At 50.7% G+C, this 24173-nt stretch overlaps 1 protein-coding gene across 2 annotated transcripts in view; it reads left to right on the forward strand.

Moving 5' to 3' along the window:
- SPACA7 (sperm acrosome associated 7) overlaps positions 1–14850 on the forward strand; it is a 28034-nt gene extending 13184 nt beyond the window's left edge. For both annotated transcript variants that reach the window (XM_047864533.1, XM_047864539.1), the window contains exons 6-7: positions 12524–12601; positions 14679–14850. In XM_047864533.1, coding sequence (XP_047720489.1) covers positions 12524–12601; positions 14679–14695 — 95 coding nt within the window. In that variant the 3' untranslated portion in view covers positions 14696–14850. The remainder of the gene's footprint in view (positions 1–12523; positions 12602–14678) is intronic.
- Positions 14851–24173: the final 9323 nt, after the last annotated feature.

The following is a 24173-nucleotide window of genomic DNA, read 5'->3' on the forward strand; positions in this document are numbered from 1 at the left end:
CTCCAACTCATCGCATTATTTTAAAAATACCATTTGTTTCTACTGCTATTTCCCCCTTGTCATGTCTTATTTTATAAATATATGCTCTTTTTTTATCTTCCTTATTAGGTAAACCAGCATTTTGTCTAATGTATTAATTTCTTCCCACGATCTAGGGTATTGGCATATTAACTAACTACACCGAGTTTCCATTCTGCACCCCTATTTATCTGTGTCTTTGTCATTACTATTTCCTTCTTTATGCTTTTTTTGTAGTGAGCTTTGTTGCGTTTCCCAGTCTTCGGGCTGAGTGGCTCACTGACTTCATTCTACCGATAAGTGGTTGGTGCTCTGTTCTTTCAATGTGTCCCATAGATTCTCATATATCATGTTTTCATTGTCATTATCTCCCAGAAATTCTACAAATTTTAGTGCATAGTTCCTTTTTACCCAAAAGTTGTCTGAGAGGTGTTTTCTGATTTCTAGGTAGTAGGGCCTTTTCTCTTTGTGTCTGTTAATAATTCCTAGTTTGATTAAACTATGATCGGGAAGTGTTTTCAGTAGTGCTACTGTGTGGCTGATGTACATTTTCTTTGTGACCTGACATTAATTTCTGTGAATGCTGCGACAGCACTGAGAAGGTGTGCACTCTGCCGGGGTGGGAAGGGTACTTGTAGTATCTGCTTATTGATGTGGTTTAGGCCCCTCTCTGCTCGCCTCTTCTTTTCTCCCTAATCTTTCCCTAGAATGGGGTGTAAATCCCCCCCATACACATCCTTGCATTTCCTGTAGTTTTTGCTTTACAAGCGTGATTCTTGTATCATTTGGCGCAAGGATGTTCATGAGCATTATCTCTTCGTTACGAACTCTAGCTTTCGGTATTAAAAAGAGCCCTTCTTTGTCATGTTTAATGCTTTCGGGCTTGGATTTTACTTTCCCTGATGTAAGGGTCACTACCACCCGCTTTCTTGTTATTTCAATTTACCTGCTGTGTCTTTGTCCATTTTTTCATCTTTACGTAAATAAGCTGTCGCGCTGTAAGTACACAATGTGTACTTGGATCTTGTGTTAGCCCTTTCAGTGAAGAGGAAACCGCCTCATGAAGTCCAAAGCCTCCCTCCAGGGGGAGGTGTCGAGGAAGCAGAGCCTGGCTGTGATGAGGCCCCAGGCCCCCAGTCACTTCTTCTTCCCGCCACAACCTGAGCCAGACCTTCGAGCGTTTGGAAAAAGCTGAACAGAAGTGTTAAGACAACTCCCACTTCAACCTGGCCCCTAAAAACTGAGAGAACGATGCACAGTAGAGCTGGGGCACTGGTCTCTGGGGAAGCACGGCCCCTGCTTTGTTCCCTGCCCGCCCCCCACCAGCCCCACAAGTCCCCTGTGTGCTCCCAAAGGGGCTGCTGTGTCCTCCTTGTCGCCCAGCGCTTTGTACCAGGCAGGCGTCCGTGGGCTCTGGATGAACCAGCTGTCAAGGGGATCCTGAAATCTTGGGGTTCATTTGAGCAAAACACTGGCCAAGATGCCACTGTGGGAATGTGTGGAGGAAACGTGGATCCATTAACACCCAAAAAGGCAACATTCCATAATGTTTCACAACTTCACAAGCCACTGAAAGGCAATTCGATAGAATCGTTGCGTGTTGCGTGTGGCGGGTGCTCTGGGACCCGTCGGGGAACCCAGGGAGGCCCGTGTGATGGCGGAGGAGCCGACTGGAGAACCAGGAGAAAAACGGAGAAGGAAATCTTTTCTCTAAGCTCTCGAACAGCGAAGGACAAAGACAGGCCGTGGCAGAGCAAGACAGGACGAGGACATGAGCGCATCCGGAGAGAAACCGTCTCCCTCGTGAGAGTCAACGCCATGGGCTCCCCAAGCCACCTTTCCCCAGGAACCGGCCTCCTGCGGGGACACCACGCGTGGGCCAGGAAATCAGCTTCCCTGGGGCAGCGACACTTGTAAGGCCGGTGCTGATGAGGCTCCTGTGCCTGAGACCCAAAGGGCCAGGTCCTGCCGGTGGGGAGCTGTGAGCACGTGAAGACCATGGGCACAGGCGGCCCCCCACCCTCTGCCAGCCCCCCAGGCTGCTCCCGAGGCTGTCCTCCTGCGTGCTGGCTTCCTGTGCTGTTGAGACCTGTTGTTGCTCTGTCCTGGGGGCAGAAGTCCCAGATGAAGGCTTTGGCAGGCGGCTCCTTCCAGGCCGTGAGGGAGTCCCTTCCACGCTCTCCCAGCTCTCAGGGGTCTCCCCAGGCCTCCTGGGTTCCCTGGCTTGCGGCAGCCTCCCCGACCCCTGCCTTGTTACCACATGCCTGCTCCTTACGCACTGCTCTGCAGCTGAATGTCCTCCTCTAATTATGACGCCAGTCATGCTGGATCGGGGCCGCCCTGCTACCCGTGGGCCCGGCTCTGAACTGGTCACAGTTGCCGCAGCCCCGTTTCCACGAGGCCACCACGTGAACCCTAGGGCACCCCATGACATCGCCTGGCAGTGGACACCCTCTGTCAGTGCCCGGAAACAAGCCCGGGGTGTCCTGCCGGATGTGGACTGCAGTAAAAAAGAAGTAAATGCTCTGCCGTCTTATTTTCACTAAGAGATCGTGTGAGGGTCAGAGGAGCCTTGTCTGGTTTGCTGGGCTGTTCTCGGTCCCGGTGACCCAGGGCCCCTGACGCCCGGCCCTGGCCAGGGAAGGGCGGGGACCGTGGGGTCCTGCGGGACGGTGGTGGTGGGGAGGCCCCAGCTGGCCGGCCGGGAGGTTGTTTCTGAGTGATCGGTCGCCTGGAGCCCCGCCCCCACGTTCCCGTGAGGAGGCTGTGGTCTGGGTGGGACAGTGACGTTGCAGACTTTGGCCCGTGAGCAAGGACGGACCTGTGTTCAGTGTTGCCAGGCCGCTGCTGTGCTGAAGACTGAGAGCCGTGGGTGTTATTTGTGGGCTGCACGTGCATTTTTGCCCCGAGCCGCGTTGTTGTGGGCGAGAGACCCTGAGGCAGTTCAACCAGCACGTGGTTGTCAGTGACAATAGCAATACTTCTTCAGCCCGTCCTTGAGTACCTCGCGGTCGGAGACACAGCCCTGCAAAGTCGTGGCTCCCACATAGTGGGGCAGGTGCTGAGGAGGACGGGGACAGGTGACCTGTGGACGGCCCGATACTGTCGCGTGCGCAGTCTGAAGCTTCGAAGGAGCAGGGAGTTGTGCGTGGAGCACACTGGGGTGGCGGCCCCTGACCACCAGGGGAGGAAGCCACCGTCACTCCTCCCCCGATCCAGGAAAGCAGATTTTGTGGCTGTGCCACAGCCAGTGAGAGAACAGCCATCGCCCAGGGGATGCCTCCTCCATGACTCCAGGTCCGACCGCGACAAGCGTGGCTGCTTCTAGGAAACCCCGCGGCCCCCGGAGGCCCAGAGCAGCACAGGCAGGGCCCCCCACAGGCATGTTCTGGAGGGCACCACACTGGCCCAGGGTAGCTGCAGACAACAGGCCCTCGGCAGAGACTTCCCGAGCGAGTGGGCAGGAGGGTCGCTGCTGATGCCGGCATCCACCGGGTCTGCCGTCTCCCAGAAGCCGCGTAAGCATAGTCTTGTCCTCAGAGCTAGCAGACAAGACTAAGAAACCCACCGTGTGGAGCATGAGGCGTGTATCTGGGTGACGGCGATGTCGGTGGAGACGCACAGATGGACGCTCCAGGTACAGGGACAGGTAAGGGCCTCACCTGAGAGAAAGAAAGCTTAGTGTCTACAATGATCTTTTGACTTGAAAAGCCGTCACTTCTGTCCTTCCTTGGGAGGAACCACAGGATCCCACGGTTGTCTGCGAATGTTTTCTAGTCGAGGCTTCTATCCACTCCCCTCTGCGTTTACTCCCAGTACTCCTCCGTGTGCATCCACGGAAGGGGGACACGAAGTCCAGAGCTCCGCTAACTGTGATGGGCCCTGGCCTGTGCGCCCCTCCTGGACAGGCACCAGGAGGCACCCTTCACGTGGCCCCGGACCTAGCACCCGGCACAGCGGCTGCTGCCTGGCGTTTGCCGAATCAGTGAGTCAGCAGGTGAATAGTGCAAGTGTCGTCGTCAACGGTGCATAAGTATGAAAGGTAATCGTCCCTCTGTGACTGTTACAACCATTGCAGCAACAGTGACGTTCTCCCTCTCGGAGCGCTCACGGTGTGCCTGGCCCCGTCACGTTCAAATCACCCCAAGGGACCTCACGGCACCTGTGTCGGGACCTCAGGCCGGGGAGCCGAGGACCTAGCCCTGGAGATTCACACCGCTTCCAAGGGCATTGGAGAACCCGGGGCCGGGGCTCCCCTGCGGCTGCCTGGAGCAGTGAGGACCAGCTCTGTGACCAGTTCTTGGTTTTTCTGGCTCTGCCCGTGGCTCTGCACCCCTGCCTCCCCCTTCCTGTCTTTCCCACCTGCACTGTGAGTGTGCAGGACGGGTGCCAGGGAGAACAATGGAGGTGATTTTACCTTTCAGGTGTCCCTGCAGGAAATGATTTCCATCTCAGAAGCCAGCAGCCAGCACTTCCTGCCTCCCTGGGGTGCCTCGGGGGAGGGGCCCTCCCCAGCTTTTGTGGGCACATCTATCTAGAACTTTCTCATGGCCACAAGATAACATCATCTCCAGTCCAGTGTTCTGGGCCAGTGAGATTTGCGGACACTCTCTTCCCTTCACACTGACTTTAGGACAAAGGGGACTTCTGCTCATTTATCGTCCTAGACCCCCAGGTGTGCCGTGATTTCATCTACACTGGGTTAGAAGTCAGTTCATGTCATTTGTAGACAAACAGGCCCCTTAGAAACCAGTCTTCTTTGTCTCTGGTCAACAGCGAGCAGGTTTTGGAAGCTTCCAAATTAGAAGGAATGAGTAGATTAGAACACCTCCCTGAGGACTAGGGTCTTAGGCTGAGCCACTAGAAATGACCGTGCAGATCAAAGACAGTCCGATACCCGCTCCCGGGAACATTTTGGGGCCCCTGCGGCTCAGCGTAGCTGGGCACCCCCAGGCGTCCCTTCTCTCCGAGCCCACGCAACATGCAGGCCCTCTGGGAGCAGGTGTGCATCCTGGGCCTGTGGCCACAGGCGAGGCATTTCCCGGAGCTCCAGCCCCCGGCCCCGGCGGGCACATGGGAGGGCTCTCAGCGGGGCGGTCAAGCAACCCCACGTGTTGAGGACTCATTGCGCAGGGCTACGCTGAGCTCCACCACCGACTGCCCCAGAGACAAAAAAGTATAGACACCACAACGTCGTCCTCCTACGCCACACCTGGGGACAGCGCGGCAAAGAGGGTTTAAAGTAGGCTCCAAGGACCTGTTTCCGATTCTGTTTCTCCCTCTCTCTCTGCCCCTTCCCCGTTCATGCTCTGTCTCTCTCTGTCCCAAAAATAAATAAACGTTGAAAAAAAAAATTTTTTTTAATTAAAAAAAAAAAATAAAGTAGGCTCCAAGGAATGAATCTCTAATGTGAAATTCTGGCCGCCACAGCAGGGCACCTCTTGGAAACTGACGGGCTCTCCTTCCTGGGCTGGAGCCCTTCTCTCCCGCTAAGCGATAGGTGGGACTGCTCATGTGATATGACCGTCCCCTGGGGGCATGGGTCATTTTCTGCTTGATCTCAACCCCGTGGTGTTTGTCATCTGCCAGTGGAAGTCCGGCTAACCTTCCTGCCATCCTTCTCGGCGGAACGGGCCTGGAAGCGGACAAGTGTCTGTGGGACATGGGACGTGGGAAAGAGTGCAGGGCAGAGAGGAAGAGCCTGTCAGACCCCGGCTCCACCGCTCACTGGCTCTGCCGTCTTCGAACCTGTTTCATCATCTGTAAGCTGGGAGTCATAGTGCCTTAAGCTGTGGGGTCATTGGGACAATTAAATTGGTTGAAAAGGTAAGAACTCGGGGCAGATCTTGATTCATAAGAAGTGTTAGGCGTTATTACTGGACTTTCTGTGTTTTAGTAAGATTCAGTGCGATACAGGGAAATTCATCCTTTCTAGAGTCATGTAACCATCACCACAAATGACATACAGAAGAGGTCCGTTACCCGAAAATTCCACGCTCCTTCCATGGAGCCCTAATATACTGACCTGTGTCCTGTTTCTATGATTTTCCCCCTTCCGGAATGTCATACACTACAAAGACCACGTAGACCTTTGAGTGTAGCTTCCTCAACTAGCACAACGCATCTGAGACGCATGCATGTTTGCCCGTAATTATTCGGTTCCCCTCACTGCAGCCCCTGCTGGCTTACTCACTCACCAGCTGAATGAGCTTGGGAATTACAAATAAAGCCACTGGAGATATTCCCATACAAGGTTTTGGGTGAATAAAAATGTTCCTTTAGTTTAGGTAAACAGCTAAAGGTATGGCAGCTATGTTTTACTGTATAAGAAACTGTCAACGGGGGGGGGGGGGGGGCACCTGTGTGGCTCAGTGGGTTGAGCGTCTGACTTCGGCTCAGGTCATGATCTCAGGGTTCGTGGGTTCGAGCCCCGTGTCAAGCTCTGTGCTGACAGCTCAGAGCCTGGAGTCTGCTTCGGATTCTGTGTCTCTCTCTCTCTCTGTCTGCCCCTCCCCCGCTTGCACTCTGTCTCTCTCTCTCTCTCTCAAATATAAGTAAAAACATTAAAAAATTTTAAAGAAGAAAGAAAGAAAGAAACTGTCAGCAGAAGTTGCATCCCTGCTAGCAGAATTGGAGCGGCCCTGGGTCCTCCTCAACACCTGAGAGAGATTTTCTGTCTCCAGGCCGCTCTAGCAGACGCACAAGAGTCTCACTGTGGCATGGGTTTGCACTTCCCTAGTGACTGGTAATCCCGAGCGTATTTTCCTGTCTTTATTTGCCATCTGAAGATCTCCTTTGGTCTAGTGCCCATTTTCCTTAGTCTGTTTTCTTACTGTTGAGTTTTGAGATGTGTTTACACATTCTGGATACAAGTCCTCTGTCACGCGTGTGATCGGAAAGATTGCCTGCCAGTCTGTGGCTTGCTTTGCATTTGCATACCAGTGTCTTTCAGAGATCAGAAGTTCTTAACATTGGTCAAATCCAATTTATCAAGTTTCATTTTCAGTGTCAAATAAGACATCTTTGCCTCATTTAAAGTCACAAACATTTTCCACGTTCTCTTCCGGACGTTTTAAAATTGTAGATTTTACTTTAGGGCTGTGATCCATTTTGAGTGAAGTTGTGTATATGGTGTAAGATAAGGATTCTTTCGTTTTGGTTTGATTTCTTGCATATTGATGTCCGGTGCCAACACCATTTTTTGCAAAAACTCCTCTTTCTCTGTTGAATTGCCTGTGCACATGGTTGACAATCAACCAGTCATTTGTGAGCCTGTTTCTGGCCTCTTACTTTGTTCCACGGACTTAAGATCTACTCTTTTTCAGGTGTCACATTGCCTTGGCTACAGTACGTTGATACCAAGATTTGAGATCAGGTAGTGTCCTCCCGCTTTGTTCGGATTTTCAGAATCAACTTGGTTGTTCTGGTTTCTCTGCCTTCCCGTATACATTTTAAAAGTGGCTTGTTAATTTCCGCAGACCATTCTGTTGGAACTTTGGCCGGAATTGCTACGAGTCTATACATCAGTTTGTCAGGCACCGACTACTTAACCGTATTCAGTCTTGCCCTCTGTGGAGGACTCTGTGTATGTAGGTCCTCTTTGGTTCCTCTCACCAGAGTTTTGTAGTGTTCAGCATAAAGGCTTTGCATATGTCTTATTAGATTTGTGCATAAGTATCTCATAATTCTTGATGTGATCTTAAATGATACTGTTTTTTAAATTTCAACGCCCGGTTAGTCAATTCCAGTGTATAGAAATGTGATTGTTGCGTACAAGACTCTGTAACCTTCCCCCTTGCTCAGCTCACTCTTGTGTTCCAGAAGCTTTCCTGTAGATTATTTAGGATTTACTGCTTACTGAATCATATCATCTGTGAATAGATTTTTTTTTCCTTTCCAATACATACACCTTTTATTCATTTTTCTTGCCTTACCCCGCTAGTTCCAGTACAGTGTTGGAGGTTAAATACGAGTGGTCAGAACGGGTGCCCTTTCATAAATTAGGTGTATCTAATTGCAAGCATAGAGCACTTTTTTGGTAAAAAGTCAGATAGCAAATATTTTAGTCTAAGAGCAATATGGCCCCTGCTGCAACTATTTAACTAGAAGCAGCCAGAGACCACACATAAAAGAACAGGTGTGGCTATATTCCAACAAAACTTCATTTACTAAAACCGGTGCTGATCCATACTTGGCATGTAAGCCATGTTTACCAACCCCTCGTCTACTGAAATGATCAGTTGGTTTTTCTTTATTCTGTTCATATGGCGAATTACATGTCTTGATTTTTGAGTGTTGAACCAGGCCTGTATTTCTGAGATAAACCCGTGATACAGTTTCCTTTTTTATATCCTTTGGATTCAATTTGTCAAAATTTAGTTAAGAATTTTCGCATTTATGTTCATGAATGATGTCGGCCTATAGTTTTTTATACTCGATGCTTTTGTCTAGCTTTGGTCTCAAGGTACTAATGGCCTCACAGAATGAATTGGAAAGTACTCCCTTTCCTTCGGTTTTCTAGATCTGTCTGTATGAAATAAATATTACTTCTACATAAAATGTCCGAAAGGATTTACCAATGAAGACATTAGGTCCTGTAATTTCTTTGTGGGAAGGTTTTTAAGTACGCACTTTATTTCTTCTGTAGATAAAGGGCTGTTTAGTGTATCTGTATGTTCTTTGGTGAGCTTTGGTGGTTTGTGTCTTTAGATGAATTTTCCCATTTCATCTAAATAGCGGTCTCTCAACGCCCTTTTTAATGTCTGCAGGAACCATGGGGCTGTCATCTCTCTTGCTCTTGATATCAGTAATTTGTGCCTTTTTTTAAATCCCTGGTGGTCTGATCAGTAGTTTATCAATCTTATTAATCTGTCCAGAGAACCAGGCTTTTGGTTTCATTTTTCCATGTTGTTTTTCTATTTTTTTATCATAGTGATTTTTTCTTTTAATTTTCTTTTTTTCACTGCGTATTTTGAGGTTTTTTCTCTCCTTTTTTTAATGACTTGTTAATGTGAATACTCAGGTCGTAGACTTGAGGCTAACTCTTTTTTTATTGTGAATGTTTAATTCCTTTTAATTCTACTTTAATCCCGCCCTACAAATTTCAATATGCTGTGTTTTTATTTTTGTCCGTTCAAAATGCCTTATAACTCACCTTTTAAATCTGTTCTTTGACCCGTGGGCCATTTAGAAATGTGCCATTTCGTTTTCAAATATTTGGAGACTTTTCCAACACCATTGTGTTAGCGATTTATGATTTATTTCTGTTTTGGTCAGAAACACACAGTGTATGACTTGGATCTTTTTAACGCATTTTTAAAAACTTTAAATGTGGCCCAGAATACAGCGTTCTTTAGCAAGTACTCCCATGTCTGAAAAGAACGTGTACATGTTGTTGATTTGTGGAGTCACAACAATTATAAATGTCAATTAGATCACGTAGCTGAACTACCTTGTTCAGGTCTCCTACACCCTTGAGTTCCTGTCTCCCCATTTACTCGACTATTAAGAGAGCAGAATTTAAGTCTCAGATGATCACCGTGGATGTGCTCACCGTGCCTTTTTGCTCTACCAGTGTTCATTTCACGCCCTTCGAAGTTCTTTCATTGCACTTCATCCGTAGGCATAAAAATGTGGAATTGTTCTATCTTCTGGATGAATTACTGCTTTAACAGTAAGAAATGACCCTCTTTATTCCTGGCGATATTCTCTGTTTGTGTCTAATACTTAAATAGCCACTCTAGCTTTCTTTTGATCAGTGTTCGCATGGCTGATCTTTTTATTTCATTTTTTACCTCCTTGTGCTTTATATTTAAGGTGGGATTTTGTAGACAGTGCATAGCTGGGTCTTGTGTTTTTATGTAAATTGACACTCTGTGCTTCTTGAACATTTTCGATATGGTGTTACGATAAATTTTGATATTCTTGCCCTCTAATTCTACCTATAGAGTCATTTCTGGGCCAGTTTTGATTGGTTGACTCTGGTCATTATAGGTCATATGTCATTGGTTATTCTCATACCTGCTCATTCTTGTTTGGATGCCAAGTATGAATCTCACATTGTTGGATGTTGGATATTCTATTTTTAAAAAATATTAGCAAGCCTTGCTCTTGAACCCACTTAAATAACTTTGAGGTTCACTTTTAAGCTTTGTTAAGACCAAGCAGCCCTTACCCCAAAGGCTAATATTCCCCGATACCGAGGCAGTAAAACTCAGAGCACTCTACCCGATGTCTGTGTATAATGAGGCTCTTTACGTTTACCAGCGAAGACGCCAACTTTTTCTGGCCTGTGTGAGCTCTGGAGATTGTTCTGCCACCTTTTTGGGTGGCTCTTGTTCCACGCTAAGGCTTCCTGTGGCTTCTCACTGACCCCTACTCAGCTGGAGACAGGGCCACCCTCTGCAGTGTCCGAGTTCCCTCACCTCTGCTGCTCTGGCCTCCCCAGCCCCGTCCCCTCCTGGTGACACCACAGGGCTCTGCCTACGTCCTCCCTCATCACACAGGACCAGAAACACTCCAGGCAGGAACCAGAGGCTCATGGGAGCCCCTTGGCAGTCCCTCCTCAGGGGTCACTGTCCTTTGTTGCCCATTGTCTGATGAATGGGAAATCATTGTTTCATATAATTTTTCTAGTTTTTTTTTATTAAATTGGGAGGACAAATCTGGTCCTTGTTACTCCCATCTTTTCCAGGTGTGAAAGTTCAAATAGCGGGCTCTCACATATAGGAAAAGCCCTGCATTTCAACTCTGGTCAAAGCTTCAGGGTGGCCTAGAAGGAGCAGAAGCCAGGGGCCCTGCCTCCCGGGTGCTTTCCCAGCTGGACCACGTGCCACCCCAGTGACCTCAATGCTTTGTGTCCCTGGGGTCTCATCCACAACTGGAAAGTAAACATTTCCCACAAGCCTCATCAGTGCATTGATTTTTCAGGTGGAACCACACCTACACAGTCCGTGTAAATGTCGCCATGGCACGTGGAGTCCTAACTAAAGATCATAGTCCAGAAATGAGCATTTTGAGATGCACATGTTTTATACTTATTAATGAATTATGTGTTTCCCTAAAATTCATCAGTCTGAATTATCCACCAAAATTTCCTAAGCAATTTCCTCTAAAAAACATAAATGTGGTTTTAAATATTGAGCGAGAGCATGATGTTGGCAACAATCTCCGTCACCAGAAGGAAACAGAGGTGGATGGCAATTGTGGCCTCCAGGAGGAAGCTGGAAACGAGGCACCAACTATTGGAAATGGCCTTACTTTCCACAGTTTTTTTTTACTTTTTTCAGATTTTCAAATTCTACCATGGGCTTATAATACTTATAAAAATACGAATTTGTTACCATAAAATAACTTTGAGGAATGTTTTAAAAGCCAGAAGCACTGGGGCGCCTGCGTGACTCAGTCGGTTGAGCGTCCTACTTCAGCTCAGGTCGTGATCTCACGGTTCGTGGGTTCAAGCCCCGCGTCGGGCTCTGTGCTGACAGCTCGGAGCCTGGAGCCTGCTTCTGATTCTGTGTCTCCCTCTCTCTCTGCCCTTCCCCCACTCATACTCTCTCTCTGTCTCTCAAAAATAAACATTAAAAAAAAAAGCCAGAAGCACCTTGAAGGATCTGCCGAGAACCTCTCTCTCTTGTTGCTGGAACAGCCAGCCCCCTGTGTGTTATCCAGAACGTCCAAAAATGCCCCACGACCCAAAGCACCACTCCTGACCTCTGGAATGTGCCTGGACTCCGGGCTCTGTTCCAGCCTGCGTGCCGCACGGGACACGGATAATTTTATGCCCTAATCAGTGATTCGAGGCTGGCCTTCGCTATAACAAAAGATTCGTCCTCTTGCTCGGTGAATACCTGCTGAGCACAGGCTGGGAGGCTCCAGGAGAATGAGGGGTTGCGTTTTTATAAGCCCCACAGAGCAGCCGGCCACCAGGCAGGACCCGCATGGTGGACAGATGTGCTGGCTTGAACGTTTTCTTTGCATCTTCCTGCTGCGCTCAAGTGGAGTTTCGGGAAACCTTCAGGATGACAGTGTCTTTGTTATGCTTGGAGAGCCGGGCAGCCAGGAAGGAGAAGGGGGAGAGCGCCCCGGGCGGTGGCAAAGGCCACACCCCCGGGGAAGGGAGCCTCGTGGGCCTGTGGGCCTCTCCCCGCCAACCCGCGCCGTGAATGCACACTCTGCCCTCTCCGCAGAGGTGAGATGGGCCCCGCGATTCTGGGGTAAGGGCGGTTCTGGGATGGGGCGTGAGATGTCATAAAATATGCGTCCGAGGGACCGGGAGCATCACCTGAAGGACGCAGGCTGGGGCGGCAGCATGAGGAGGAAGCCCCAGGGCCATGTCCATGACCGCCCGGGGCCGCATAGGCCGCAGCACTGGCTCGGGGGCAGGCCGCCCTCACCTGCGAACTGGTGTCTCCAGAGCTGTCGTTCTGAGGCTGAAAAGGTGTTTGGAATCGTGACTTAACCCTTGACCAAATCCTGATCATTGTAACTTATTTTTTCCCCACAGGAAGGAATTTAAAAAATGATCAATATAAAAAAACATCAATTCTGGACAAAATCCTTCAAAACACTGGAAAATCTTCAGGTAAGTGGAATAATAGATAAGTGGGTCCTTGTGCTGGGATGCCACCCCCGCCGTGGAGAGAAGTAAACTGTCTGCTCCAAGGGACAGCTCTCTGGAGGGGCGGGTGACTCTCTGGGAGTCCCTGGGCAGATCGGGTTTCATGTGTTGTCAGTGCGGGACTCCTGGCCCATTGAGTCCAAATTCCACGAGTCCTGGACCACGTATGGGTGTCCCCTCCCTTCTCAGCTGTCCCTGGGACCTGTGGGCCCACCACCACATACCACAGGACCAGGCCCACAAGGTCCCCAAGCCTCCCACCCGGGGAGTCCCACACCTTTGAGCACCCCCGCCCTCCGCCCTCCCCACTCCTCCCATCCCTGCCCTTTCAGACAACTTCCTAATCGCTGAAGTTGGTCCACGAATTTCCCCTGGTGGCTTCTGCCCCGGCCCCATGCTTCTTCCTGGAACTTTCCAGAACACTCCTGAGCCTCTTCTCCAGGCCAGTCCTCCTCCTGGCCTCCCAGCCTCTCCCAGGTAGACTCTGTAGTCCCGTAGACGGTTCGAATCAGCACCTCCTGCGTTCTTTCTACCACACACCGGTCCACGCACCCTGAGACCGCCGGGTTTGGGGGTGCATCACGCCCACGTTTCAAGCTAGTGTTAGCGAAGACTTCCGGGGGGTTGTAAACAGGCCTCGGTGCAGCCCCATTAGTTGGGTCCTCGTAGAGCCAAGTGCAGGACCAAACACTTACACCTGGCCACCTTCATTCACCTCCATCAGTGCTCACTGGGCACCTACCACGGGCCCACACCCTTCCCAGTTCTGGGGACTGAGCACCGTGGACACGGACCCCTGCCCTCGAGGCACCCACATTCCAGGGGAAGGTTAGATCGCCCTCCGCTCTAGCCTGCTGGGACACTTCTGTGTCCGGCGTCTTCCGGTCAGCCGCTCCTTCAAACCTCCCCGCCCCCCCCCCCCGCCCCCCCGTCATTGTCTTTCGGCCAGCCTGCTATCTTGTCCTTTGTTTAAATGCCCAGCAGGTTGGAGCCACAGACAGGTCACTAGAGACCTCGCATTGTGTGACTGGTCACCAAGCAGCCAGGAGCCACTCTGCGGGGCCAGAGCCAGCCCTGGGGCCCTGAAATTGCAGGCCCCCCACGGTCTGCACTTCCCCCCAGTGGGACAGCCCAGTGCAGTCGGGGGTTGAAAGGGGGGTGAGTGGTTGCCCCGCCTGCCACAAACTTACCGACCGGTACTGACATCCAGCCACTTTCTGCTGCTTTAGTCAGATGTCAGGGAGACTTTGCCAAATCCCCAGTCCCCAGGTCCTGAGAGTTCTGTCGTGAGAACAGGAATGTCCCTATGGCTCCAGTGTCTGAGGCAGGACCTTTCCACGTTGCACGTCCTGCACGTTGGTCCTGGGCCTGCCTGTCTGGGGGATGGGTGGCGGGCACTCCTCTGGTGCCAGGGCTGGGGGCCCAGCAGTGCATACACGGGAGGGACCAAGGTCCTTGACCTCCCAGAGCCTGACATCACAGGACTGCGTCCACAGGGGGTGCCCCCGAGGGGAGGGGGCACCCCCAGCTCAGCCCAGTAGTGTTCAGAGGGGCCCCCACTTGGTTTGGAGGCAGAAGGCCGTGGCAGTGAGGCATTAAAGGGTGCAGCCTGGCCCCCACTCGGTCCTCCTTCTGTGACCACCTCCCCGTGGCTCCTCCCCTCTCTGCGTCCCGGCCTGGGCTCCCCAAGATCCTGCCAGGGCTCTCCCCACCTGGCCCACTGCCACCCTCACCCAAACCCACACCTTCCCCCTCTCCCTCCTGCAAACAGTGCCTCCGAGTTTGCCCTGACCTCTTGGGGCTTTGGCTTGTCCCCTGTCGTCCTCTGCACCCTTGCAAGCCCGTTTCCCCCCACCCAGGACTCTCTCTTCCTGCGGTTCCTTCCAGCCCCACAGCACCTGTGACTGCTGCCCACAGACTGGGGACACTGGAGGCTGGCTTCACGCCTGTAGTCCTGCACCAGTGGGACAGCCCAGGAGGGTCCGAGCCACAGGATGAGCAGGGCGCCTAGGATTTCTCAAGAAACTCTCTCTCCAAACAGGGAGCTCTTCCCAGTAAGTGGAAGAGGAGGGTGAAGCTCCGAGGAGACGCAGAGGACGGTCAGCAAGGCCACCCACCCCAAGGGAGCCCCCTTAGCAGGAAACTCCAGACTTCGTGAGACCCCACAGCCCCACCCTCAGGAATAAAGAGCATATATGTGCACATACTGTTGACCACGCTGTGCGAGGAAGTGTGTTTTATTCATGAGTCCCAAGTAGAGCTTATTTGTTTAAATGTTAAGGTGGAGGGTATGTGGGTTTCCTTTTGTTTTTTTTTAATAAACAGAAATTACTGAGTCTGAGAAAGGAAAGTCTTGAGAGGCTCCTGTTTTCTAACAGGATAAGGCTTGAGGACGCTTAGCTTCTGAGGGTTGTGTCCATGAAGAACCAGAGTCACCTGCTGCCCCCCTCCCGTGGCAGCGCCCTGCAGGGTGCACACACGTGTACACAAAACACACACGGAACTTCTCCGCATTGGAATGTGTACTGAGCACGGGAACACGCAGGTTGGGTCCCTGTGGTGCAGACGGTGTGAGCTCCGGGGGGCGTCTGACCCACCTACAGCATGTTCGGGGCTGACCAGAACATTTCTCTGAGCAGGTTTTCTTACCCAGACCCACTCTATGGACAGGTTACGCCTCTGCTTGATCCATGGGGTGAGGCTGGGAAATGTTACTCGGGACAGGGTGTAGCTGCCTCCTTTTTCTAAATGGGCAAGTTGGTGGACATTCATGAATCAGGTCCTAAAACAGCCCTGGAGAGAGAACTTCTGCCTTGAGGCCGTGTTGGCAATGGACTGGTGTTTGTTCTAGAACACACACCCTTCTTATTGGTGGTTGCCGGCTGCCCACACTTCTCCAGTGAAACAAAAGTCCTCTCTTCTCTTTCCCCAACATCATCAAGTCGGTGGTAGTGTGGAGGCCCGGGGCATTGGGACCAGAGGATCGAAGCTTTCAGCCCATCCTGTGATCCTAGCTGAGGACCCCAGGCAGAGAGGGGACACGGGACTCCCTCATCACCAAGTGAGTCGGTGGCAGAGCAGGACGCAGACACCCCTTTCCTACTTCGGCCCCTCCATCAGTAAACGGGTATCTCAGGGGGTTGGGGTTTGTTTTTGCATGCAGTTCTAGTTTTTCTGTCTTGTCACCTCCACTTGTCTCCACTCAGAGGTATTAGGTGGCCTTCTCATCGCCACACCATCACAGGGTCCCTGGTGGAGCCAATCCCGGCGGGCTCTCCCTGCCAGGCATGCCGATAGCATCCTTGGTCCCAAGCAGGACCTTGCAGTGTTTATCCCCAGGGTGCTTTGACAGAGCAGGACTGACCTCGATAAGATAAAATGTAAAAACATCATCGACCAGGTCCCCCCACCCCCTCCCTCACTCTCAGGGGATCCCTGAGTACGGTGATTTTCAAAGCTGAAAATTTAATGAGTTAATTGTCTGCGCACATCAGAACGTCTCCTCTCGGTGGTGGCTCCCGCGTGTCCAGACCCTGCGTGCTGCAGGGGATAGACGGTTGCTGAGAGCATCTGAGAACTACACTTATGGACAAGAACACAAACATTAGCATTACTAACAAACATCAGGTGATCCACTAAGTCTGAGCTGGAGGGAGTCTCCCACTGGGTCCGGAGTCGAGCTGGGTGAGAGCTCCACAGAGAAGACGTGGACGTGACCCTCTGGAGGCAGGAAGCACATGGGCATGGGCACTGCCACCTGGGGCACAGAGTGATCCCCTGTGATGTGTTATGGGTTGGAAAAAGCTTAAAAATACTGAATTGCTCTATGATTTCCATTTCGGAAATTGACCGAGGCCTGCTTCATGGCCAAACATGGACGGTTCTGGTGACTGCTCCCCCTGGAAGTCGGGAGGAATAGGTATTCTGCAGGTGCTGGGCGCAGGGTCCTATAGACTCATCAACTGTCTGTTTCTACGGGACGTGCATTTGAGTCCCCCACGATGATTGTGAGGGACTCACCCTCTTACGGGGCTGTCAGTTTTTCTTTATATATTTCAAAGCTGTGTTATCAAGTTCATAAAGACTGAATTATTATATTTTTCTGGTGGACTGAAGCCTTAGTTGTGTGACACGTTTCTCTTTAACTGTGTGTTTCTTCTTGCCTTGAATCTACTCTGGGGGCGCCTGGGTGGCTCATTCAGTTAAGTGTCTGACTCTCAATCTCAGCTCAGGTCTTGATCTCAGGGTCGTGAATTCGAGCCCCGTGCTGGGCTCCATGCATGTGCATGGAGCTTGCTTAAAAAAAAAATCTACTCTGTTTGATATTAATAGACATAACAACACTAATTTTCTTTTGGCTAATGTTCGCATAGTATATCATCTTTCGTCTGGCAACCTTCACCTTTTCTGTGCATTGTATTTCATGTATATATTTTAGGCACTAAATATAAGGATGTATTTTTTGAAATTCCTTCTTTTTGCTTCTTAATTACTTAATCCACGTACATGGAATGTATCTAGTGATATATATAGCCGGGTTTATATTTACTGTCTTACTATTTGTTTTCTTTTGTCTCCCTTGCCTATGTTTTCTCCCTCATTACCTTATTTCAGTCACTCAAATATTTTTTTGTTCCATTTCCCCCTTTATTATATTGTTAATTATGTATTCTTTTAATATTTAACAGCCTTGTTAGAAATTACAATATGCACCTTAGACTTTTTTTTAGTGTTTATTCATTTGTGAGAGAGTTGTGTGAGCTGGGGAGGGGCAGAGAGAGAGAGAGAGAGAGAGAGAGAATCTCAAGCAGGCTCCACACTGTCAATGTAGACCCCGACTCGGGGCTCGAACTCATGAACCATGAGATCGTGACCTGAGCTGAAATCAAGAGTCAGACGCTCAACCACCTGAGCCCCCCAGGTGCCCCTACATCCTAGACTTATTATAATTGAAAATAAATTAGTGCTTTTACTACTTCCTGAGAAATGCAAGGACAGGAGGCTATTTAACCCCATTAACAACCATCTTTTATATTATATTCATCATGAATTTTTTACAAATGTCCTAAACACCACAGAACATTATAGTTAGTTTTATACAGTTAATATTCATTTAGGTTTACCCATATATGTACCCTTCCTTCTGCCCTTTATTCTGTAGTGCATTTTTAATGCTTCCAACCGACAATACATTCCTATGACTGAAGAATTCCTTGTAGCATTTTAGTGTGGCTCTTCTGGGTATGTTATCAGGCTCGTATTTGTCTGAAAATATCCATATCTCCATTTTCGAGGAATATTTTTACTAAATACATAGAATTCTGAGTTAGCAAGTTATTTTCTTTCAGTGTCTCCATTGTCTTCTGCCTTCCATAGTTTCCACTGAGAAGTCTGCTGTCTTCCTCTGTGTTCTCATTGCTCCTTTGACGGTTAAGGCTCCTTTCCTCCTCTGACATTTTAAATACTGTCTCTTGTCTGTTGATCTCGGCAGATTTACAGCAATGTGCCTGGATGTTGTCCACTGCACTTATCGTGCCCGGATCCAGCTTATAGTGATGTTTGAGTCTATGGCGTCATTTCTTTTGTGAGTTTTGAAAAATTCTAATCTGTCTCTTCAAATATCAATTCTGAATGATTTCTCTCTTCCCCCTTCTCCAGTTGTACATATTAGATCTTATTACGTCCCATAGGTTTCTTATCATTCTTTTCATTTTCCATGCTTTGTTTTGTTTTGCTTTTATCCAAATGTTTTCTACTGACCTATTTCCAGATAACTTACTTTTCTCTGCTGTGGCTACTCATCTACTTTGTACCAAATGTCCATCAATGTGTTTTTAAACCTAGAATTTCCATATGAGTCTATCTTATGGATTCTACTTCTCTGTGAAGCTTGCCATCTTTTTTGTTGAATTAGATTAGTCATAGTGATTTTTTATCTGTATTCAACAACTCCACTATCGAAGTTATTACCAGGAGTCTATTTCTGTCGCCTCGACTCTTGGTATGACTGGTGCTTACTGACTGAATGCTGGACGTTGTGTTGTGAAATACTGCAGAGACTCTGGAGGGCCTTCGTCTAGCTCTGGCATCTAGTTAGAATAAGAACTGATCATCTTGAGTTGTTGTAACACCAGGTTTCAGTCTTTGTAATATCTGGTCTATTTCCAGTTTCTCTTACTCTTCATTTCTACAGGAGTTTTGATTTAAATCTGAGAGAATTTATAGGAACTTGAGTTTTATTTTTATTTCATGCTATGAGGCTGCATAAAAGCTCTCCTTGGGTGTTCAGCCTCTTGGCTATGACTTTCTGCTCACCTCATTTCTGAACACATGGCTGGGAACTTAAAGAATGCTTTGAGGGACAAAGAGATCAGATGTGTAGACTCACTACACTTCACATGCCTTCTCTCTGGCACCCCAGTCCTAGCTACTTCAGAAGCCCTGAACTCATATTTTTTTTTATCCCTGGCCCTGGGAGATTACTGGGAGACTCTTAGTGCCTGATTTCTGCTCTGCTTGTCAGACTCTGTAACTATGATTACGTAAGAGTTGGCAAATGCTTCACAGGGAAGATGGGTTTAGAATACAAAGCTCACATCAGTGAATTGTCCTCTCTGGTGTCTTGACCCCAAGTTCTTGGTGTCTTTCCAATGTACACAGATTTGAAACAGTGTCTCCAGTGGGATAATAGCTCCACTACCAACAAACCACCACTTCCAGAAGTGGACCTCTGAGAAACAGAGACTGTCCTGGGCAGTGAGGATAGAAAATGAAAGAAAAAATATTACAGGTAAAGATTTATAAGACTTGTTAATTTTTATATTTAGGAAAACAACACAAAGAAGTTCTCTCTCTCGCAACTTGTGGTCTTTCTGGCCTGAAAATAGTGCCGCTGGCTGTAATGAGGAAATACTTTGAGTTGTTTCCCAGAGTTGGGGAGGGGGTCCCCTGAATCATACACTGTCCCCCTCCCCCATAGACCAGTCCATCCAAGAACCGCCCCCTCTCGACTTGGCATCGTGACTCCAGGGTTTCAAGTTGTGTATGTATCAGATGCCAAGTTAGATGCATCTGCCTTTGCTACTGTGTGTGCCAACCTAAAGATGTGGAGAAAATTAAAGAAAATAGAGGAACAAAGAGGAGAGTCAAGAATCTATTTGAATTTGACACATAGGACATTTGTTGTTAACTAGCAGCATCCCCGTCAAACTATGGGGGAACTCGAGGAAGCAGGTGGGGAGTCTTTCTCTCCTGGTGCAAATACAAGTGCTTTCCCGGGTACATCCGATCAAAATGCAGTATCGAGGAATTTTACTCTTATTTGGGTATCTAGTCGGAAGAGTGTGGGAATAGATTCTAAATAAGGACCAAAAGAAATTGATTGAGAAGCCCAAGCTACAGAATGAACAACGTGTAGCTTACTAACAGGAGACCTAAGCCGTGAGCATGGACGAGAAGTTCCAGATCGTGTGAAGGTACAATTATTTGTGATTCTAGCGCTCAGTTATAATCCCTCCTCACCAGCCGGGTACTCGGCCAGCAGTTCTTTCTTGCACACACTCCTTCACCACGAATGTATCGAGCAGTTTCTTTCTACAGAGCTTGCCTTGCCGAGGTCGTGGGGACACCCGCCTCATCCGGGGCCTGAGCCTGCTCCTTTAGCTGTTCCATCCCAACTTGCTGTTGGGAGCAGATGCCCTCACCGCCGACTGTGTGGGTGCAGCACCCAGAGAGTGCCCAGTCCCTCTGTCTGCGACAAATTAACACTCGACCCTAAACCACATGCAGTTCGGGATATGGCTGATCCCTGCTCTTGCTATTTTGGCTCGTGCTTGGTGGAGTCCAGCCCCGTGCGGTGCGACCCCTGCGGCTGTGCAGGGGGGGTGGGGCGTAGCTACAGGTGACCAGGACACTCTGCAAGCGCATTTCCCTTTGGGCCGCTCCACTGCATCCACGCCCCGCCCCAGGTGCAGAATCTCTGGGCGCTCTGCCTTCCTTGCAGGTGCCAGGAGGCCAGCTCTGTGCCTCAGACTCCGGTTCCTCAAAGTGACGTTCCTGGGTGAGCAGCGTCCACCCCTGGGGAACCTGTCAGAAGCAAAAGCGCTCGGATCTCAGCCTGCTCTGTCACTCCGGGAGATTCAGCACCTGTGCAGAGGGGACCGCTGCCTCGGGCTGTCTCTCATCAACAGAGACGAAATACAGTCGTACGCTTGTATCTGTGTCCAAGATCGCCCCCCCTCCTCCATGGGGGAAGGTGCCTCAGTCAGAAGGTCAGCGTCACAGGCCAATGCTGTGCTCAGATGAACCGATTTCAATCCAGCGTCTTCCATGAGTCACACTTCAGAGACCCAGGAACCCGCAGTGTCCTCTTGCCCTGCAGGGGCATAAGTGAGAGACTTCAAACTCAGGGTAAGTAGAGGGACACTGAGAAAGGAAGGAGCGCCCAGACGTTGTGCTCAGACACAGTGTCTCTCTCCCAGCATTTTTGCTGGATCCCCAGCAGCACAGCCCGATTTGCTCACACAAGCGTCTGCTCTGCAGTTAGACCCACGTTGTAAAAGCTGCTGCTGTTGTGCCCCAAGAGCCCCTGCGTGCCCTGCGCTGTGGTTCTCCCACGGGGAGATGTGCTGGGTGCACCGGTCCCCCAGCTCTCCCCAGCCTAGCAGCTCTCCTCTCTGGATGGCAGAGCCCAGCCCGCAGGTGATGAAGCAAACAGGTCACGACCCCAGCTCAACGGGTCGGCACCTGCGTCTGGTTCTAAGGACTTTGTATCAGTCCTGGGCAGCATCCTCGCTTTGATTGCAAGCGTGAGCCTCCCCTGCTCTGGAGTTTATGCCACCGCGTTTTCTAGAAACAACCCTGCAGGGACGAATCTGCCTCCTGGTGCAATGAGCAATAAAGCAGAGGCCTGTTATTCCCGGGGCACAGTGTCACTGGCAAGTAACCTGGTGGCCTTTCCCTGGTGAATAGGGGGTTTCTGCCCTGTGGGATCCTAGCCCTCCATCCGCCTTGGAGAAGGAAACAGCCCCAGGCAGCCCCACGGTCCCCCCTGCCTCTGCCCACGGAAGCAGTGCTCACTGGCTGTACGTCCACCCCACAGGGAACACACACGTTCACGCGCACACAGACCACACGTACGATGCACGTGTGATGAGGCCGTGTGTCCCCACACCCCTTCCCGGCACACCCTGTGACCTAAGCTGCTGTGCCCAGAAACTCCCCCGTCCTCCTGCTATGTCCCGTCTCAGACCTGTCCACCCGGCTGCACCCCCGGAGGGGCCAGGGTTCAAGAGCCACGTGTGGCCACCACAAGCAGGCCAGCCCCAGGGCAAGCTCAGCAAACACTCTGTGTAAAGGGCCAGATAGAAGGTCCTGGAGGCTTTGCAGGCCGCCTGGCCTCTGCTACGAGTCAGATGGTGGCAGCTAGAGACCATTCCGCAGAACGGGGGTGGCCGTGTCCAAGACTCTACAAAAGTCAGGCTTGGCCTTGGGCTTAGACAGCTGCGTGGGACAGCGCCACCCAGGGGAAGGGCTCGGTGAAGGAGTCATTCTCCGTGGGCACCACCTGGCGTGGGAACTACCAGCCCCCGAGGGCCTGTGAGCACTTGAAACGTGGCCAGTGTGAGCAAAGAACTAGATTTTAATCTGTATTTCAGGTAAGTTAACGGTAAACGATCGAGGAGGCCTATTGCGTGGCCCCGTGGTGAGGGAGGTCGAGACCTGGCCGACCGGTTCCATGCGAGCACCGGGCCGAGTTCCCGGTTACGCTCCCTCCTCGGTATCTCCTTTCAGGCCCAGAGAAGATTCGCTCCTGGTGACAGACACCTGTGCATGATTTTACCGAAAGAGAAAAAAGTTCCACTTGAGTCTTCAGAGGCTAAAAGTCATAAGCCCAGAAAACACTTTTTTAAAAAAGATACTATTTTGAAGTGGCCAAATAGACTTGAAAAACATTTGCTAGAAAATGTTTTCCAGCTAAAGATCGCACATGACGTTTCTCGACTCAGATTTCACTCTTAACTGCTCGCATCTGAATCCCTGATAACAGCGCTTTACAGAGGCAGCTCTGGGCCCCCAACCCCCAGCAGCCAGCACCCAAGGGGGCGTCCCGCAGGCAGGGAGGTCAGGCCCCGCCACGGGTGACCAGCGGGCCTGGCGCCAACCCCCCTCCGCCACGGGTCACCAGAGGGCCTGGCGATGCCACGTCCCGAGCTCACTCCAGGGTTTTGTTTTTTTAACTCAAAATAGATGATGGCACTCAGCTCACAGGTGGTTCTAAGGATTAATTTAGGCCGTGATGAAAATGGAAATAACCAGTTGGAGGAAATAGCCGTAATTAACAGTGGTAATTGACACCCTGACCATCATCACGGGCCAATTGTGTGCCACGCGTTGTCCAAAGGGTTTCCATTTGGATGAGCGCATCCCACCCAACAGACCTGTGGGAATAGCACTGCCATCAGCCCCCCTTCACGCCCCCCGTGGTAACACCCCCAAGTGTCCTACACATCCCTCCGCCATCACACACACACCACCCGCCATCACACTCCCCAGTTGTCACACACATCCGTCCACCATCACACACACACATACCTCCCATCCCACACACACGCACACCTGCCATCACTCCCCTACCATCACATACTTCCCCAGCCGTCACACACCCCCACTGTTCTACCCTGGTCATCACCCCTCCCCCAATGTCACCCCCAACCCCCACCCCACCATCATCGCCACGGCCACCTACTCTACCCTCCTTGTCCCCCTGCGAGGGACACACACTATCACACCTCGTTACCTGTATTAATGGGGGTTCTCCAGACAAACAGAAGTGTGTTAGAGATTATTTTCAGAAACTGTCACACCCGATTCAGGAGGCTGGCAAGTCTGAGGTGAGCAGGCCCACAGGCAGGCTGGAGACCCAGGAAGGGTATGGAGATTCCCACCCCAAAGGCTGTCTGCAAGCAGAATCCCTCCTATTCAGGACACTCGGGGTTTTTCTCTCGGGTTCAATGCAACGCCACAGCCCACCCGCACCAGGGAGGGTGACCCGCTTTACTTGGACCCTCTTCTGATCCACTCACGGCCACATCCTGACCGGCTGTGTCCACGGCCCAGACATGGACCCGTAAAATCGACCAGCACCTGCACGGGTGCCATCGTCCCAGACAGAACAAATGGGGCCTAGAGGCGCCTTGGCCCAGGCGCGAATGGTGGAGCAGGGGCAGCCTTAGGGGCTTGGCTGGCCCAGGACCTCAATCTCTGTCCTGCGCTGCCTCCCCGTGGCTCGTCTAAGAACGACAACCACTCTGCCCTTCCCGACTACTCTGGAAGTCAGGAGTCACCCCAGCCTAGGATGCGGCCGTGCAATGGACACTGCGGTCAGGGGCTTGTCCTGGATGTGCATCCTCCGCCGGGAAGCCCTCAGCCCCAGCGCTTCCCACCTCCACCGACGGCGTCAGACCGGAGACCTCCCCCCGGGAGTGGGCAAGGAGGAGACAGCCTTGTAGGTGGATGTCGGGCCTAGACAGCAACG

The sequence above is a fragment of the Prionailurus viverrinus genome, chromosome A1 (genome assembly GCF_022837055.1).
Source record: "Prionailurus viverrinus isolate Anna chromosome A1, UM_Priviv_1.0, whole genome shotgun sequence".
NCBI classification, from domain to species: Eukaryota; Metazoa; Chordata; class Mammalia; order Carnivora; family Felidae; genus Prionailurus; species Prionailurus viverrinus.